The sequence below is a fragment of the Gorilla gorilla genome, chromosome 7 (assembly GCF_029281585.2).
Source record: "Gorilla gorilla gorilla isolate KB3781 chromosome 7, NHGRI_mGorGor1-v2.1_pri, whole genome shotgun sequence".
Classification (NCBI taxonomy): domain Eukaryota; kingdom Metazoa; phylum Chordata; class Mammalia; order Primates; family Hominidae; genus Gorilla; species Gorilla gorilla.
In genome coordinates this window covers 126,316,892-126,336,942 of record NC_073231.2, presented here as the reverse complement: position 1 = coordinate 126,336,942, position 20,051 = coordinate 126,316,892, and the positions used below count along the sequence as shown (strand labels likewise).

The 20,051-nt window shown below is 34.8% G+C and overlaps 1 protein-coding gene across 5 annotated transcripts in view; it reads right to left on the bottom strand.

Moving 5' to 3' along the window:
• Nucleotides 1–20,051, bottom strand: part of MTBP (MDM2 binding protein) — an 88,215-nt gene that overhangs the window by 54,396 nt on the left and 13,768 nt on the right. For all 5 annotated transcript variants that reach the window (XR_008668008.2, XR_008668009.2, XM_055349254.2 and 2 more), the window contains exons 8-11: nucleotides 19,877–20,011; nucleotides 17,970–18,064; nucleotides 15,466–15,535; nucleotides 8,295–8,412 (exon numbers count right to left, since the gene is read on the bottom strand). Coding sequence is in view for 3 of the 5 variants with exons in the window: in XM_055349254.2 (XP_055205229.2) it covers nucleotides 8,295–8,412; nucleotides 15,466–15,535; nucleotides 17,970–18,064; nucleotides 19,877–20,011 (418 nt within the window). In the remaining 2 variants the exon portion in view is untranslated. The remainder of the gene's footprint in view (nucleotides 1–8,294; nucleotides 8,413–15,465; nucleotides 15,536–17,969; nucleotides 18,065–19,876; nucleotides 20,012–20,051) is intronic.

Genomic DNA, 20,051 nt, shown 5'->3' with positions numbered 1-20,051 from the left:
TGAGGTTTGTGCTTCTATTAATCCCATCACCCAGACAGTGAATATAGTACACAACTTCTCTCCTTTGGAGTCCCCAGTGCCTACTGTTCCCATCTTTATATTTGTATATATCCAGGGTTTAGCCTCCATTTGTGAGAACATGTGATATTGGTTTTCTGTTTCTGTGATAATTCGTTTAGGATAATGGCCTCCAGTTGCATCCACGGTGTTGCAAAGGACATGGTTCCACAGTATTCCACGGTGTACATGTACCACATTTCTTATGGCTGCACAGTATTTCATGGTGTATATGTACCATCTTTTTATGGCTGCATAGTAGTCCATGGTGTTTATGGATCATTTTTTATGGCTGCATAGTATTCCATAGCATACGTGTATGATCTTTTTCTATGGCTGCGTAGTATTCCTGGTATATATGTACCACATTTTCTTTATCCAATCCACTGTTGATGTCAGCCCACTATTTTGAAATACTTTCACCACGGTGATTTGAATGTGGAAAAGGCACATGCTTCATCATTTCAAAACATTTTATCAGTCATTATCTAGTCCCTGTAAAAATATTTTTATTAGAAGAATTGTTAGTCAACAAAACAATCAGATGATTTTCTCCAAGAGTGCCTTTAACATGTTTCTTTTCAAAAGAATTCCAATTTTAAAAATATAAGGCAATATTGGAGTTTAGAATTCTAAAATTATCAAACATCTAGAATTATAAAATTGTCAGATACTATTATTCTGCTACATGAGAATAAATTATTTCCACAAATATCAAGACATAAAATTGAAACGACCAAGTGTTTTTTTTTCTTTATTATACCTTAAGTTCTGGGATACATGTACAGAACGTGCAGGTTTGTTACATAGGCATACACGTGCCATGGTGCTTTGCTGCACCCACCAAACCATCTACATTAGGTATTTCTCCTAATGCTATCCCTCCCCTAGCCCCCCATGCCCTGACAGGCCCCAGTGTGTGATGTTCCCCTCCCTGTGTCCATGTATTCTCATTGTTCAACTCCCACTTATGAGTGAGAACATGCGGTGTTTGATTTTCTGTTCTTGTGTTAGTTTGATGAGAATGACGGTTTCCAGCTTCATCCATGTCCGTGCAAAGGACATGAACTCATCCTTTTTTATGGCTGCGTAGTATTCCATGGTGTATATGTGCCACATTTTCTTTATCCAGTCTATCATTGATGGGCATTTGAGTTGGTTCCAAGTCTTTGCTATTGTGAATAGTGCAGCAATAAGCATATATGTGCATGTGTCTGTATAGTAGAATGATTTATAATCCTTTGGGTATATGCCCAGTAATGGAATGGCTGGGTCAAATGGTATTTCTGGTTCTAGATCATTGAGGAATTGCCACACTGTCTTCCACAATGGTTGAACTAACTGACACTCCCACCAACAGTGTATAAGTGTTCCTATTTCTCCAGATCCTCTCCAGCATCTGTTGTTTCCTGACTTTTTAATGATCACCATTCTAACTGGCATGGGATGGTATCTCATTGTGGTTTTGATTTGCATTTCTCTAATGACCAGTGAGGATAAGCTTTTTTTCATATGTTTATTGGCTGCATAAATGTCTTTTTCTGAGAAGTGTCTGTTCATATCCTTAGCCCACTTTTTGATGGGGTTGTTTGCTTTTTTCTTGTAAATTTGTTTAAGTTCCTTGTAGATTCTGGATATTAGCCCTTTGTCAGATGGATAGATTGCAAAAATTTTCTCCCATTCTGTAAGTTGCCTGTTCACTCTGATGATAGTTTCTTTTGCTGTGCAGCAGCTCTTTAGTTTAATTAGATCCTATTAGTCAATTTTGGCTTTTGCTGCCATTGCTTTTAGTGTTTTACTCATGAAGTCTTTGCCCATGCCTATGTCCTGAATGGTACTGCCTAAGTTTTCTTCTAGGGTTTTTATGGTTTTAGGTTTTATGTGTAAGTCTTTAATCCATCTTGAGTTAATTTTTGTATAAGGTGTAAGGAAGGGGTCCAGTTTCAGCTTTCTGCATATGGCTAGCCAGTTTTCCCAACACCATTTATTAAATATGGAATCCTTTCCCCATTGTTTGTTTCTGTCAGGTTTGTCAAAGTTCAGATGGTTGTAGACGTGTGGCGTTATTTCTGAGGCTTCTGTTCTGTTCCATTGGTCTATATAACTGTTTTGGTACCAGCACCATGCTGTTTTGGTTACTGTAGTCTTGTAGCATAGTTTGAAGTCATGTAGCGTGATGCCTCCAGCTCTGTTCTTTTTGCTTAGGATTGTCTTGGCTATATGAGCTCTTTTTTGGTTCCATATGAAATTTAAAGTAGTTTTTCTAATTCTGTGAAGAAAGTCAGTGGTAGCTTGATGGGGATAGCATTCAATCTATAAATTACTTTGGGCAGTAAGGCCATTTTCACAGTATTGATTCTACCTATCTATGAGCATGAAATAGTCTTCCATTTGTTTGTGTCCTCTCTTATTTCCTTGAGCAGTGCTTTGTAGTTCTCCAAAAAGGTCCTTCACAGCCCTTGTAAGTTGTATTCCTAGGTATTTTATTCTCTTTGTAGCAATTGTGAATTGGAGTTCACTCATGATTTGGCTCTTTGTCTATTATTGGTGTATAGGAATGTTTGTAAATTTTGCACATTGATTTTGTATCCTGAGACTTTGCTGAAGTTGTTTATCAGCTTAAGGAGATTTTGGGCTGAGACGATGGAGTTTTCTAAATATACAATCATGTCGTCTGCAAACAGAGACAATTTGACTTCCTGTCTTCCTATCTGAATACACTTTATTTCTTTCTCTTGCCTGATTACCTTGGCTAGAACTTCCAATACTATGTTGAATAGGAGTGGTGAGAGAGGGCATCTTTGTCTTGTGCCAGTTTTCAAAGGGAATCCTTCCAAGTTTTGCCCATTCAGTATGATATAGGCTACGGGTTTGTCATAAATAGCTCTTATTATTTTGAGATATGTTCCATCAATACCTAGCTTATTGAGAGTTTTAGCATGAAGGTGTGTTTAAGTTTATCAAAGGCCGAAAAGACCAAGTTCTAAAAATTATTTTCAACAAAACTATACATGATGTGACAAAAGAAATCATGCATGGCCTTTAGATACATTCAAAATTAGGTAGAAATTCTAATTCCACCCTGTGACATTAGATAAGGTTCTTGGTTTCCTTGATTACCTTATTTTTCTCAATTGTAATATAAAGGTTTTTTTAAAAACCTACTTCTCAGTATTGTTTCCAGAATTAAAGATAATGAATCCACAGCATATGGCACATAGTAGGCTTTCAATAATTGGAGATAAAATTTTTTATTACTTATCTATGATTTGTTTAGGTTGCAGATGATCATTCAATTTTTTGACAATTTCATAAAATATCTCTGTAAACACGGCGAGCCAGCCATTTTTCACTATTCATCTGTCTTCTTAATAAAAGTTTTACATATAGGCATTTTTCTTTTGAAATGTAATAAGGTTGACTTAATTTCATTTGTTTGTACAGTGCTTTTGCATTTTTCCTGTATCATCATAATTTCTGGGTATTTTATTGAATACCAATTTTAAAAGGCATTCATTTGCTATTATAATTAAACCATACTTCAAATTGGGCATTGTTTGTCCATTTAACTTCAAACTATATGAAATTGCTGATACGTAACAATTTTTGATATATAAAAACAACATCAGATGGTTCAAATTAATACATATATATTTTTTATTTCATCAAAGGATGAAACCTAGGAAACTGATAAAAATTGGAGCACAAATTTTGGTTCACACTACATGGATGGAGTCCATTCAAAGTCTTTCTTTATCTGTCTGGAGAACAGTTATTACTACCTAGAAATATATACTTCACTCATTATTTAACCAATATTTTTGAGTAACTGTTAAGCGTCAGGTAGACACACATTTAGTATATTAGACAGCATGAGTACTAAGGTAAAAAGATAAAGCTAGGAAGATGAATAAGAGGTCAGGAGAAGAGTCTGTTTGCAACTTTAGATGGGCTGGCAAAAAAGGTCCTAAAAGAGAAAAATGATTTTGGAGTAAAGACCTGAAAAAATTAGGAACTAGTCATATGGCTATCTGGGGGAAAAACTAAACCTGTGACCTCTACCATAAAGTAAGCTCCATTAGGGCAAGGATTTTGTTCTATTTACTGCTTGTCCAGCAAGTAAAACAGTGCCTAATATATTGTAAGTGCTCGATAAAAATATCTGTTGAAAAAGCGGATACTTAATGCATATACAAATACGTTTAAATGCTAAATACACACAAACTTGTTTTTACCATTAATAATACCATAACTATTGCATACCTTGCTTTTTTCATTATGTCTTGGGGATTTTTTGTAGTCAGTGACTACTAAATACAATGTTATAATAACTTCTGAATATCTGTTTTCTGTGGTACAGTGTAAATTCCATTAGAGGAAGACTCAAGTCTATCTCATGGATCAGTAATCCCAAGATAACAGTACCATGCTTGATACACAATATCTGCTGTATATTCAAATAAATGAATAAAAGGTATAACTGACTAGATGAATGAATGAATAATAAAGTCACAAAGGAATAAAATCAGGGAATACTTTTAGGAAACAGTACAAAGTTAGAATGAAGATTCTGGAATATATGTGGCAACAATAGAGGACAGTTGGGCATAATTCAGTAGATTGTGGAGAAACAGAGTCATGGTGTAGGAGAATGATCTGAGAGTCACTATATGATTTGGGATAGTGAGAAAGGGTATTGTTAGTGATGCTAGGAAGGGATAGGAAGTTTTCCAGGTGTGAGTTATTGAAGCTTTTACATTAGCTAAAACTCAGCTTCTCTATTTTTACAAAAAAAAGTTCCATCAATGGGTAAGAATTTATCCTACAGAGAGGATTATGGGTAGAATAGAACTGAATAATCAACTGTCCAGTTTGATTTTATTTCTACTTCTAAGATTTTTTTTTTTAAATACTGTTAAGTGTCAGCTTAATCAGCCCTTAATGATCCAGCCTAATCAGTAATCAACAATCTGGTTTCAAAGATTATGTGATCTGTGTCTTATTATTATTCACAAGTTACCAATATTAATGCTCAAATTTCAAGAGGAGATAATTTTTAAAAATCAAATCAAGCCACGTGATATACTCTTAAAATTACAATGGAAATCAGGCCAAAAAAACCCCCACGCCTAAGTTAACAGTAAAATACCTTAAAATCAGAAGTTCCAACATAATGGTAGTTTGAAGTTGGAGAAAGTTACAAGAGGAAAAATAAATAATGAATGGGCTGCCAGAATACACTCAAGTTTATTAAGGAGATGTTAATATTATGATTAACTGATTGCATATGTCTACATATGTCTAATCAATTTTAGACATATGTAAAGCTGAGAAATGGATCAGTATTATCCCATGACTATATATAGAACAAGCGAAATTGACTATATTGCCACTCAGAAAATCTATTTCCGATTTTGTTTTAGCAAGTGCCAAAATTACCAAATATATATTTGTTCCCTGTGAGATGAGAAGGGTTAAAAGCTGCACTTATTCATGTATTAGTATGGTGCAGTAAGTTACAGTAATAATGTCTCCTCCTATAGGAAACTTTTCTTGAGCTCTTAAGGCTATGTTAGGTCATACACTCTGGAAGTACCTTCCATTTTGCCTTCACAATGTTGGCCAAACAGACTTATAATTATTGTCCTAGGTACATTCCTCACTTGAGTATAAATTTCACAACGAAAAAGACAATGAATCTACTTCCTTAAGTGTAAAAACCCAGTTTGATGCTCGTTTATTTCCCACACTTTGCACCATGCTCTGTATAAATGGTATTTTAATGCTGATGTTAACGATAACTTGCTAGGGTCTTCCAAAGACCATTTACCATATCATTTCCTAACTTTTCTCCACTTTCACCTTACATGCAGGTACAATTTGCCTCTACATCCATGAGTTTCACACTGTGGATTCAACCAACCACGAATTGAAAACATTCCAAAAAAAATTTAAAAATAACAAATTAATAACCAAGAAGAATACAAATTTTAAAAAAGAATACAGCATAACAAGTATTTACATAGCATTTACATTGTATCAGGCATTATAAGTAATCTAGATATGATGTAAAATATACAGGAGGATGTGCAGAAGTTATATGCAACTACTACTCCATTTTATATGAGGGGTTTGAGCATCTAGGAATTTTGTTATCCACAGGGGTCCTGGAACCAATGCCCAGTGGATACTGAGGGATGACTGTATTTCTAAAGACCCTATCCTTGGCTCTCTTCTCTAGCCATGTTCTTTATGTATTGTTGTTTTCAACCATTCCTAACTAACATTCTACATTCCTAACTTATAGGCACCTATGGTAGACTTTTTACATTGGTGGCTTCCTATTATTCACACCTTTGGATAGGTACTTCCCCCTTGAATTTGGACTATTCTTGTAACTAGCTCTAAATAACGGAATGTAACAGAAGTAAGACCGGGCTAGTCCTGGGATTAAGCCTTAAAAAGTCTTGGTAGTTTCAAGTTCTATATGTTTGTCCTGAGCCACCACGGAAAAATTCCAGCTAACTTGCAGGGGAGATCATGTGAGAAGACCATGTGGCAAGGAAAAGGCTCTAAGACTAAACAGAGAGAGAAAGCCAGCCAGCTCCACTGAACCCAGCCTCCAAATCATCTGCAAGTTCAAAACACCCACATCAATGACCTCTTGTGAGATCAGTAGAACCACTCTGCTGAGGGCAGCTCAGACTGCAAAACTATAAGCAAATAAAATGTTTGCTCTTTCAAGCCACTAAGTTTCGGGGTGGCTTATTACGCAATAGATTAACAAAACTGCTGGAAAACTCAAAATCTAGATCTCCAGCCCTGACTATTACCTAGAGATCTGTATCTAAGTTTCAAACTCTACATTTAAATTTCCACATAGATATCTTACCTACATTTGAAATTCAACATCTGCTAAAATAGAATTCAGTATCTCTCCTGTTTCTTATACAGAAAAATAGAAAATCTGTACTGTATAAGCTATTGATTTTAAAACTGTATTCCTCAAAATTCAAGGGCCCTGTGGAGTATTTCTACAGATTTCTTCATAATAGTTTCAATTACAGTTCTTAGTCCCATCACATTATGGGTCACAAAAACTATAAGCTAAAAAAAAAGTAAAAAATTTTTGTTCAATTTAAAAAACACACATCAAGGCCAAAGTATGATGGAATACACTTCACCAATGTGACTTTGGGAAAGCAATTTTAACATTCTAAGCCAGAATCACCTCATGAAATACTAGGGTTTGGACTTAATCTCTGATTTTATAACAGAAATTTTCATTTGGATAAAGACATCTTGAACATACTAGAGGAACAGAGTGGAAACACAGTGTAGTGGTAAAGAGCACAAGAGCACAGATTCAAACCCTTGGAGAAGTGACAGAGCCATAGGTTCTGCCAATTAATAGCTCTGTCACTTCTCTAAGCTCCAATTCCTTCATCTGTAAAATGGGGATAAAAATAAGTATATGGGGTTATTACAAAAATTAAATGAATCAATATTTCTAAAATAGAATACTTGGAATACTGTGTAACATACAGTTAAACTGTTAAATAAAAAACTTTAGGTCAGGTGCGGTGGCCCATGCCTGTAATCCTAGCACTCTGGGAGGCGGAGGCAGGCGGATCACTTGAGGTCAGGAGTTCGAGACCAGCCTGGCCAACATGGTGAAACCCCATCTCGACTAAAAATATAAAAATTAGCCAGGCATGGTGGTGGGTGCCTGTAATCCCATATACTTGGGAGGCTGAAGCAGGAGAATCACTTGAACCCAGGAGGTGGAGGTTGCAGTGAACCAAGATCGTGCCACCGCACTCTAGCCTGGGTGACAAAGCGAGATTCTATCTCTAAATAAATAAATAAATAACTTCTACTAATTTCTTCAAAAAATTATCACAGGATTTTTATGTACCATATAATAAATGAACCGCTCTTTTCACAAATTTCATTCCTGAAATGTCTCTAAAAAACCCATGTTCAATATAATTAGCTATCTAATGAACCAAGAGTTCTGCCTTTAGATCACTAGCATTTTAAATGAATATGGTTAGAGATACTTTATGTTACAGTAGGTTGCAATTAAAAATCTTAAAATGATGTGGACTCCTGGTAATCAGTAGCAATAACATGAAATCCTGTTTTCTCATATAGAAATGTTATCTTCACTTCAAATTTGATACATACATTAACTATGCTGCATCATTAAAACAACTGAAACATGTAATACTTACCACTGATTGTTTTAGGCTTTTTAGCTATATATTCCTTCCATTTTCTTGAACTGAGTTGGTTGGGAGGTGGAATCAGTATGTTACTAATGGTACATGGCAATACAAAAAGAGCACCAACCTGAATAAAACAGACCATATTTTTATTGATTGCACATTGAGATTCATTCTTGAATAGTGCCAGTTGACAATTTTCCACTCATATTTCACCAATGTAACATGCATTTAGTAATGCCCTCTCCCAAAACTCCACTATAAAAACTAAAAAGTAAGAACAATGGCCCACCCTCTGTCAAAACAAAACAAAATAAAAGCTAAAATGCAGACAAACAAAAATAGCAAAGGCATTCAAAGCTACAGGGTTCCCTTTTCCACTGAGGTATACATCTCTGAAAAATCCACAATATTTGCTTCAAGTTCAGGTTGTGGACACAATTTATTTGTATATATACAAAACAGTGTAAGGCTGAGTTCTAGCGCCAAAATATTTTGTTATATTCAAACATCATCTTATAACTTCTTGACTAGATGAATTATTGTTCTAGTTTCAAAATTAAAATACATTTGAAGGCAATTTAGAAACTTTGTTCCTGGAAATCAGAGATTTAATGCTAATAGGTAAAAACTGAGGAGAAGACAATGAATTATATGCTAGAAAACATACAGCAACTTCTGACTGATTTATGAGCAAACTCCGCTTATTCATCTTTGTATTGCCAGGGCTGGGGATACAGATGCTTATTAAATATTGGTTCAACAAAATCACCATAATCTATTTAGGTAAATTCTCAGTTTATTAAGGGCTGAATAAAATAAACCACAGTTCTGAAAGCTATATTTTTCCTGTTATTTTAGAAATGCAGCTACATCAATCAGCACATCTCAGTAAAAAGTATTTCATTTTAAAACTTTGGGAAAATTTAGGCAAAGCATTTGCCAAAGATCTTAAAGCTAGTGCAAAACCACTTTTAACTGTCCTATATCGATGGACTAGTTACATGAAATACATGATCACTAATATTTTAATGTTTTGTTGCTATTATTTTTACTTATGCATTCTTAATTCACAGATATAAAAATAAATATTAAGGTTGGTACAAACATAATTGTGGTTTTTGCACTGTTGAAATTTGCCGTTTGATATTGGAATATGTTCTTAAATAAGTGTGGTTATGTTATACATCATTTTAATGAGCATTTCTCGCTTTATGTTTTCTTGCTAATAACTTATTACTTGCTGTTTCTTTATTTTAGACTATGGAAATGATGTTAGACAAAAAATAAATGTGAGTAATTTTCTTATTCGAGTTCAAAATGGGTCATAAAGCAGTGGAGACAACTTGCAACATCAACGCATTTGGCCCAGGAACTGCTAACGAACATGCAGTGCAATGGTGGTTCAAAAACTTTTGCAAAGGAGACGAGAGCCTTGAAGATGAGTGGTATAGTGGCCGGCCATAGGAAGCTGACAACAACCAATTGAGAGCAATGATCGAAGCTGATCCTCTTGCAACTACACAAGAAGTTGCAGAAGACCTCATTGTCGACCATTCTATGGCCATTTGGCATTTGAAGCAAATTAGAAAGCTCAATAAGGCCAGGCATGGTGGCTCATACCTGTAATCTCAGCACTTTGGGAGGCCGAGGCAAGTGGATCACCTGAGGTCAGGAGTTTGAGACCACCCTGGCCAATATGGTGTAACCTTGTCTCTACTAAAGATACAAAAATTAGCCAGGCATGGTGGCATACGCCTGTAGTCCCAGACACTTGGGAGGCTGAGGCAGAAGAATTGCTTGAACCTGGGAGGCAGAGGTTGCAGTGAGCCCAGATTTAGCCACTGCACTCCAGCCTGGGCAACAGAGTGAGACTCTATCTCAAAAACAAAACAAAAAAATAAATAAATAAACCCCCAAAAGCTCAATAAGTAGGTGCCTCATGAGCTGAGCAAAAATTTAAAAAATTGTTGTTTTGAAGTGTCGTCTTCCCTTATTCTACATAACAACGAACAATTTCTCGATCAGATTGTGTGACGAAAAGTGGGCGACGACTAGCCTGGTGGTTGGACCGAGAAGAAGCTCCAAAGCACTTCCCAAAGCCAAACTTGCACTAAAAAAAAGGTCATGGTCACTGTTTCCTGGTCTGCTGCCATTCTGATCCATGACAGCTTTTTGAATCCTGGTGAAACCATTACATCTAAGACTTATGCTCAGCAAATCGATGAGATGCACCAAAAACTGCAACACCTGTAGCCGGCATTGGTCAACAGAAAGGGCCCAATTCTTCTCCATGACAACGCCTGACCACACGTCACACAACGAATGCTTCAAAAGTCGAATGAACTGGGCTACAAAGTTTTGCCTCATCCATCATATTCACCTGACCTCTCACCAACTGACTGCCACTTCCTCAAGCATCTCAACAACTTTTTGCAGGGAAAATGCTTCCACAGGCAAGGCAGGATGCAGAAAACGCTTTCCAAGAGTTCGTAGAATTCCAAAGCATGGATTTTTATACTACAGGAATAAAAAAAACTTAATTCTCATTGGCAAAAATGTGTTGATTGTAATGGTTTCTATTTTTATTCATAAAGATGTTTGAGCCTAGTTATAATGATTTAAAATTCATGGTCTGAAACCATAATTACTTTTACACCAACCTAATATGTTAGGAACAAAATAAGAAAGGTTAAAAGAAATATGCTTATTTTTCTTTATTATTATAGCCATAATCTTTTTAAAGTCAAATATATTTTATGTAGTTAAGAATTAGAAATTAAAAATAAAAATATTTAGCAATAGAAAATAATCATTAAATATAAAAAATATATCTAATTTTCTCGACATTAAATCCTAGTTCTTCTTTCTTGCATATATAAGACTTCATAGCCCAAAAAATGTGACCAGACTGTATGGTTAAAAAGGTGGACAAGGCTGTAATGTGAGTATGCCAGACTGGGTCCCAGTTATAGCTTTCTCAACATTTTAGGGATGCTAAATGCAGTTCAATGCATTACTTATAGCCTAATATAAATATGGTGGGACCCATTAGCTGAAATGTCCACATTTTTGAGACAGACTGAAATTGACTAGACATTTGCTACAAATATGAAAATAAGTATTTCTAAATCACACAAACTATAATTCCCTACAAAATAAAATTGTCAGTTGTTTATAATGCATTCTTAATACACTTAGGTGCTGATAACTTGTTCTCACCCATACACTAATCATTAGATAACCTCTGAGAGACTTGAGGATGATCTGTTCAAGCTATCATTGTATCTCCAGAATATAAATGCCAAATAACATTTCAAATCTGAGTTTCAAAATCTTTTTTTTGAGACAATCTCACCCTGTTGCCCATGCTGGAGTGCAGTGGTGTGATCTCGGCTCACTGCAACCTCTGCCTCCCTGGTTCAAGTGACTCTCCCGCCTCAGCCTCCCAAGTAGGCGCATGCCACCACGCCTGGATAATATTTTCTATTGTTTTAGTAGAGGCGGGGTTTCACCATGTTGCTCAGGCTGGTCTTGGACTCCTGACCTCAAGTGATCCACCCGCCTCGGCCTCCCAAAGTGGTGGGATTACAGGCGTGAGTCACTGCACCTGGCCTGAGTTTCAAAATCTTGATTAAATCTTTTCAGTAGGTCCTCTCCAACAAGCAGTCATTGTGGAAATCATGTTTCTAGCTTGCAAATTCCTCTCTTTGAAGAAATATTTCCCAGCCAGAAGATTAGTGAACATCATAACTCCCTAACAATCCTATCTTGTCTTTTCCTAATCTAGCTTAATTATTAGTAAAATAAGCTTTACTCCAAGAAGTTTTTACTTATATTCTGGGGCTAATCATAGTTACATAGAGAAATAATTTGTTTAAGCTAAGATGCTGACTGAAGATCACACAAAGCAACAGAATTTAAGCACCATGAAAGTTTCTTGAGAAAGGGCCTGTCCATCTTATTCTATCCAATATTACAAACAAGCATCTGGCAGATAGCAGCAGTAAAAACATTAAAAAAAGAAAAAAAATTAATTGTTTAACAAATGAAACCCAAGTTATTTATTTATTTATTTATTTTTTGAGACAGAGTCTCGCTCTGTTGCCCAGGCTCGAGTACAGTGGTGCGATCTTGGCTCATTGCAACCTCCACCTCCTGGGTACAAGTGATTCTCCTGCCTCAGCCTCCCGCATAGCTGGGACTACAGGCAAGCGCCTCCTTGCCCGGCTAATTTTTTGTATTTTTAGTAGAGATGGGGTTTCACCATGTTGGCCAGGCTGGTCTCAAACTCTTGACCTCAGGTGATCCACCTGCCTCGGCCTCCCAAAGTGCTGGGATTACAGGCGTGAGCCACTGCGCCCAGATGAAACCCAAGTTATAAAGCACTAGATTTCAAAGAACTGGTATGTAATTAAACACTTTTTCCAAAATGTGAAAAATGACCAGGTGCAGTGGCTCACACCTGTAAAGCCAGCACTTTGGGAGGCCGAGGTGGGTGGGTCACTTGAGGTCAGGAGTTCAAGACCAGCCTGGCCAAAATGACGAAACCCTGTCTCTACTAAATATACAAAAAAAAAATTAGCCAACCATGGTGGTGTATGCCTGTAGTTCCAGGTATTTGAGTGGCTGAGCTGGGAGAATTGCTTGAACCCGGGAGACGGAGGTTGCAGTGAGCCAAGATCACACCATTGCACTCCAGCCTGGGCAATAGAGCGAGACTCCATCTAAAAAAAAAAAAAAAGAGTAAAAAATCATAACTCAATGTTTAAGAAAAATAAATTACTTCATATTTAGATTTGTTTTCTAAGTTACATAGTATACGGCTTCAAAAATAATCCCTTTTGCTGCATTAAACTGGGAACATAGTTATAAAGTCTCTATTTCTTACTAATAAAGTATGTTGTAATATTTTACAATCATGGTTCAAGAAGAAAAAATGATAATCTAATACAACAAATTTAAAACAAAACAACTGAAAATATATTATTAAACATTAATAGTTTAGGGTGCTTCTAGGATTAGTGTTGCCCATCTTCAATAACTAGATGGACTAATGCTTATGTTACACCTGTGTTAAACTATAGGTACAGATCTCATTTTGACTTGAAATAGTCTCTATAAATTAGCCAGGCATGGTGGCACATGCCTGTAATCCCAGCTACTTGGGAGGCTGAGGCAGGAGAATCACTTGAACCCAGGAGGCAGAGGTTGCGGTGAGCAGAGATCGTGCCACTGCTCTCCAGCCTGGGTGACAGAGCGAGACTCCGTCTCAAAAAAAAAAAAAAAAAGTCTCTATAAGATTTCTACAAATTTCTCTGTAAAATTTCTATAAATTTCATCATACCTTCAAATTACTTACAGAATATCTAATATCTAGTGCTCTATACTTTTAAGGAAACTGCTTCACATATGTGTGTCCATCATTTGGGCCACATAAACTTCAAAGACAATAAAAAATTAGTTAGCAACCATCATTTATGTCATACTTGGTAGTTTATAAAATACATTTCAATTTGGTTTTTATTACAACTCTGAAATAGGTAACAGAGGGATTATTATTTCCAGTTTACAATATTAAGAGCTGTAAGCCAGTGAGTGGCATAGCTATGGCTTAAAGTCAAGTTTTCTAAAAAACATGCTCTTCTATTTAAGACTTTCTACTATACCATCTATATTCCTTTCCTCCCTTATTTGGCAATATAGATAATTAATGATAAACAATAATATTCTCAATCCATACAAGGAAGCACCTCCAAAAAATCAGGTGACTGGACAGGGTTATACAGAGAGCTACTTAGCTACCTGGATTAAAATAGAAGCAGGGTATTTTTTATTCTCAGTGCGCTTAAAAAATATATACTAATTCATAAGCTGTCTCTGCAAATAGTTTGGAGAAATGTATGGCCTTATTAATCTCTATCTAAAGTAGGGTCTCTTGACTTATTCCCTATCTCAGGCTGTTTATTTCTTCATAATTCTTATTATGTCTGTAGTTATTTATTTTCTGTTTGTCCCCTAAAATGTAAGTTCCACAAATATAGAAGCTTCTTCTGTACACTTCATTACTGGGTTCCCGAAATCTAGTATAGTACCTCACACACAGTAGAATATATGTTGGATAAATGATAAAAGATAAATTTTAAAATTTCAAAATTTAGCAAATTAGTTATTCTTAGAGGATGAAAGCCAGGTTAATATTGGTAAAGGCCACTTCATCAAATAAATACTTTGGCGCCCTATTCAAAGGACTATTAAATTTATGGAAAAAGAGGCCAGAAGCCAAAATTTTAAGTTAGTATATAGTCAAATATACATCTTAAGGTCAAAATCATTTTTCCTTTATCGATTTTCTATAGGAATTATAACCAAGACTTGATTATAGCACCATAGGGAAACTGTTATAATTATAATAATCATTTTCTCCCTGCAGGACTATTTGCTAGTCTACTTGTTATTAAAACAATAAGAAAATGTAATGTAAGTACTGCCAATAAAGATTTTGTGCATTAAAAATTGTTTTCACAGAAACATAACAGTTGAATAAATAACTAGAAAAAAAGCAAACTTTCACTTTTTCCTATTAGAAACTGAATTTGATTTCAAATAGATGAGTCCACTTAAAATTCTTTATATTGTAATTTTTTTAAAGTCAAAAATATACCAATCTTACATCATTATATATACAAAATAACTGTTAAAGTAGCCATAAATCTCCTAAACATTATCAGAATTTAGAAAGAAAAATTGAAAACTCCCAAATGACAATTTAGTAGAACTTTAGCTTTTTCCACTTTCATCCCCTGCCCTACAATGAAAAAAAGAATGCAAGTATATGAATGTCTTCTCATAGAATTAAAATCGCATGTTGAAGAAGTAGGTTAACAATAACATGTTATAAAATTTTAAAACTTTAAAGCAATTACCAGTCATAAAGCTTATTTCTGAAAATATCTCCTAAAAACAAAATGTCACTTATGTTTGCAGAGTACTTTTACAGTTATTATGAAAAGTCCAAAGTATCTTAATATGAGTTAGGACCAAAATTATCCTATATTACATTAAAGAAACCAAGTCATCAAGCAAACAGATTAATAAGTTACATTCCCTTTTCTTACACATCCTTAAATGGCAAGTATAAAAACAAACAAACAAAAAACCCCCAAGAAACCCTCAATACCTTGCTACACAGAGAAGAAATCTGCTCCAACAGCAACACAGAATTCTGTTTGGTACTGTTTGTCAATCCTCTGTACTAAGGAGTTAAAGAAATGATGTAATGGTACCCATGAAACAATGTACTCCTTAAAATAAGTTTCATTATTTCAATTCTTCCACAGTTGCTTAAATTCATTTATTAAAAAATTTAACTGTAGCAGTTAACGATTACGCCTTTCCCTAAGGATAAGTATTTTTCCAATTATTTGTTTGATTCTGAAAATATGCTAAGAAACAGTGCTACTGTATAGAGCATTACTATAAACTACAAGAACAAGAAATTTATAAAAACTGTAGCTTCTAAATAAAAATTCAAAAACACTATGCTAGTGTTTCATTTCCAGCCAATAACAATTTCTTTTTATATAAAATGTTCTGTTCTTAGGTGTATTTCTAAACATTCTTATATATTTTTAAAAGAGTTTAAAATATGTTGAATATATTTGCAGATACATGTGATACCATTTATATTTACTTAAATATATAAAATGATACATCAGCTGACTGATTCTTAGGTTTCTTCATGCTGATGGCAGGAGAAACATTTAAACATTTTTTAAGTTTATAAATTACTTGTTTTATTTTCCACAGATTCCTAACATTTCTCCCTCCTCTCTACACCATATACCAGGAAGTACTCTGCCTATTCTAAAAGCATAAATACAGTATTTGAGGGAAGATTTTTTTTTTCAAGTTGTAGAACTTTTCTTAACATAATGGTAGCAAAAAGTATACTGAATATTATGTAAAAACACGGCCAAACATCTAAGTGTTGGGTGGTACCATGAAAACAGTTTACAGTGCACTTTGCAAACCTTTTTAATGCAGAAACTTTTTGCAAGTGACATTTTATCTGGAAACCCAATATTTAGGGCAGAACAGGTGCTGCTCTGGTTGCAGTAGGAGGGGGCCAAGAGCCAAGCCCACTCAACTTATCTTTCAATCCCATTATCTGAAGAACTCAGTCCTCGACTTTCCTTGGAAGATAGTTTGAAAACCATTGGTCTAAGACAAGAATCTAATATAAGATAAAAACATCAAATAGCTTCTGACCTACAAGCTGCTAACAGATGAGGACAGAGAAAAGAAGTATTAATAATAGATTATATCTGAAAGTAACATCTACAGTTATACTGCCAGGTAGCATGCTGGCTAAATGGTTCTCAACAGTAATGTACAATGGATAAAAAAATTTTTAAACTACCTATTATGCTTTTTACTACAATGTACATTACCACTCCAACTACCCGAACCTGAATTCCTCTTCCTCTGCGAAAATGGCTCACCTCATGTTATCTCAACTAGTGACACCAGTTTCAACATAGGGAATCAACTACACTCTCTGGCCTTCTCACTTTCTCCGCATGTAATAAATAAATCATAATACCGTGTTGATTTTACATCTTTAACACATCGTGTACTTTTCCTGGCTCTCCATTCCAAATGCCACTTGTTTAGTTTGAGCTTTGCTCAGGTTTCCAAAATCCTACCAGCATGATCTAAAATTTACTTTTCATTAAGCTATGTCTGGCTTATAATCCTTGTATGATTCCTCATTATCTTTAGGATAGAATTTAACCCCAATCATGATATGTAAGGTCTTTTAGGACCTGATTAATCTGAAAAGGCTCTCCAATCTGATCACTTAGCAACTGCCCTCAACACCCCCAAGCCAAAAAACCAACTCTTTAATGATTCTAGACTACAAACAGTTCTCAGCTGGGTAAGGTTCTCCTACACCTTTGTATATGTTATCTTTTCTGCAGCAAAGAACTTTCAATAAGAAAATAATGAATATTTTGATTTAGGCTGACATAATCCAAAGTCATTCATCTGACAATATTGAGTGCTTACTATATGCTATGATATATTGCAGTTACAGACTTCTTCAGCAGAAACATATTGAGTAAAACACAGAAGTCATGGAGATGTATTCCTGGATTTCAGGAAAAGGGAAATTATTTCCAAAAAGCATTAAAACTATAAAAAATAATAGTAAAGTTAACAAAAGCACATAAAATATATACGTGGTGGTGTCTGGGCCGTGGGTGGGAAGGACAAAGTTGCAGTTAATGCTAGGCTAGGTGTGAGAGTAGATCAGTCCTGTGCTCAAGCAGAGAACATTATAATTGCATTAAAGAAGCAAGGCTCAATCACTTTTGTATTATTTCCATAGCCCTATCCATAGAAAAGTCTCAACAATACTGAACAAATATAAAGATGCTTGCATAGGGAGGAAGATTTCTGATAAAATAGGTATAGGATCCAGGTGGTGGGAAAAGCAAGAACTTCCTTCCTCAGCAACTCCAAAAATAAGGAGTCCAGCAGCCTACTTGAACATCAACATTAAAACAGTGAATATAATGAAAAAGATATACCTAACATGTATATTTACCTGACAATACCAGAACATTCTTCCTGACACAGAAAATGTAATCTAAAATGAACATGTAAATGAAAGGATACAACTCAAATTCAATATCCGACATATAGCAGGAGGGTAGATCTGATAATTTTATCATCTGCACAAATTCTAAAGCAGGGCCATAATAATGGAAAACCTAGAAAAGAAATTAAAATTGTGTAATATTTAAATACCATAAACAAAAGTAAACAAATTAGTGATTAAGGGTTTAAAACTTTAAAATGGATCTTAAAAAGCAACTTTTTACACATTAAGCATGCCTAGCATTTAATCCTCTATAGCAGACCAGAATTTCTTCAATTTCAATTCTACCTTTCAGGGTACAGAAACAGACATGGAGATCACTTAGTAACCAGGAAGAGCTTTCACAGGAGAAAATAAGTATGGGAAGAGGTAAGCAACAGAGGACAAGCATTCTCAACTTTTGCTGTTTATCTTCAAGGAGACAGACAGGTGATACAATAGGCTACAATGTTGAAGAAACAAATTAGCAACCTACCTCTGCAGGTGGAATCTGCAGACTAAAAAAGTGAAAGAAAAGACACTCCAGGATGAACTTAGGCTGAGTGGTATACTGACATTTAAAAAAAAAAAAAATTCTAGTGAAAAGACTAAATAAATTACAGAGAGAGATAGTGAAGCCAGCATGTGCTAATTAACATAGAAAGCTCCATTCAGAAAAAATAAAATTTCGGTACTGTATTTCTTGGGTAAAGCCTAAAACCAAATTAGAGTTTGTTACTGAAGGGAGGCTATTTCAGTAGTTGGAGCCACGGTGCTTCACATGAAAGGCAAAGAAAAGAGCACACTTCTTGAAGAGGTTACACAAAGTTTTAGACTTGTAAAAAGCGGAGTAATTTCACCATACATGATTAAGTGTATATATATCTATAATCATAAACATATGTGTTTATACAGTGTGTGTCTATACATATACAGAGAGAGAATATGAATTTTACATTATTGAAGAAGTTGTACCCTAAGATTCTCTTCAACAGTAGCAAAAATTTGGACACATTATTCATACTTGAAGAAAAGTTGCGGTCATGAATCTTACAATTCTAATTTTTAGAAAAGAATTTAATATTCCTGTGAAAGATGGCCATAGTAAGTTACTTAAAGTAAGCAATTCTAAACAAATATTGAGAAATGAGTTCAAATCAAATTATACCCTCTTTTTGTACCACCCTTTGATTAGAAAATATTAACCATCAATTTGACATCCTTTTAACTTCATGCCCACTGTTTTCCATGTTCTTAAATTAGTTCTTTTAAAGTGAATTCTAAGGTACCTTCATATAAATATCTCTTCTTAGGTTATTTTTCCAATGTTAAAAAGCCAACTAAACCTTTTCCTAGTTATTATATTTTATAATTACTTGCATTTTAAGAACAAATGTATAGGAGATACGGGGCAAGAACTGATACTTCTTACACTATAAGTTAAGCATATGTCAGGTACTATGTCACATATTAAACTCTCACCTCATTTAATCCTCATAACTTTGTAAGATAAGTGTGTTACTATTGCCTCCACTTCACAAATGAGTTAATCAATCTACCCAAGGTTATAAACAACTTAAAAGTGACACAGTTATGTTCCAAACCCATGTTTACCTAACATCAAAACATATCCTCTTTTCTCTATGTCATATTCTCTCCAAACTGAGTCTTAGAAAGGTCACATAGTAAAGTCCAAACCAATGGTGGTTTCAGGACTATACACATTTAGTAGCATTACATTTTTTTAAACATCTAAAACAATGACGCTTTCACCAAAATTTAATGTTGATGACATAGTATAACTTAAGTACTTAATTATATTAAAAATTATGCTAGTGAGCACACTTAAGCACATATATTAGTAATATTAAGTCAAGATTCAAACATATTTTATAGGAACAAAAATACACATGAATGATCACACAAAAAAATTAAACACGATTACCTTTGGCAAAATATTCTTATCCTTTGATGGTATGATCTTTTTGGCAAGGAAGTCAGTATTTAAATTAGATGTACTAAAATTCTTAGGTGTGACTCCCTTTAAACAAAATTCAGGAAAACTAATTTCAAATCCAAACTGAAACGAGACCAAGAAAACACAGTTGCAAGTATCATGA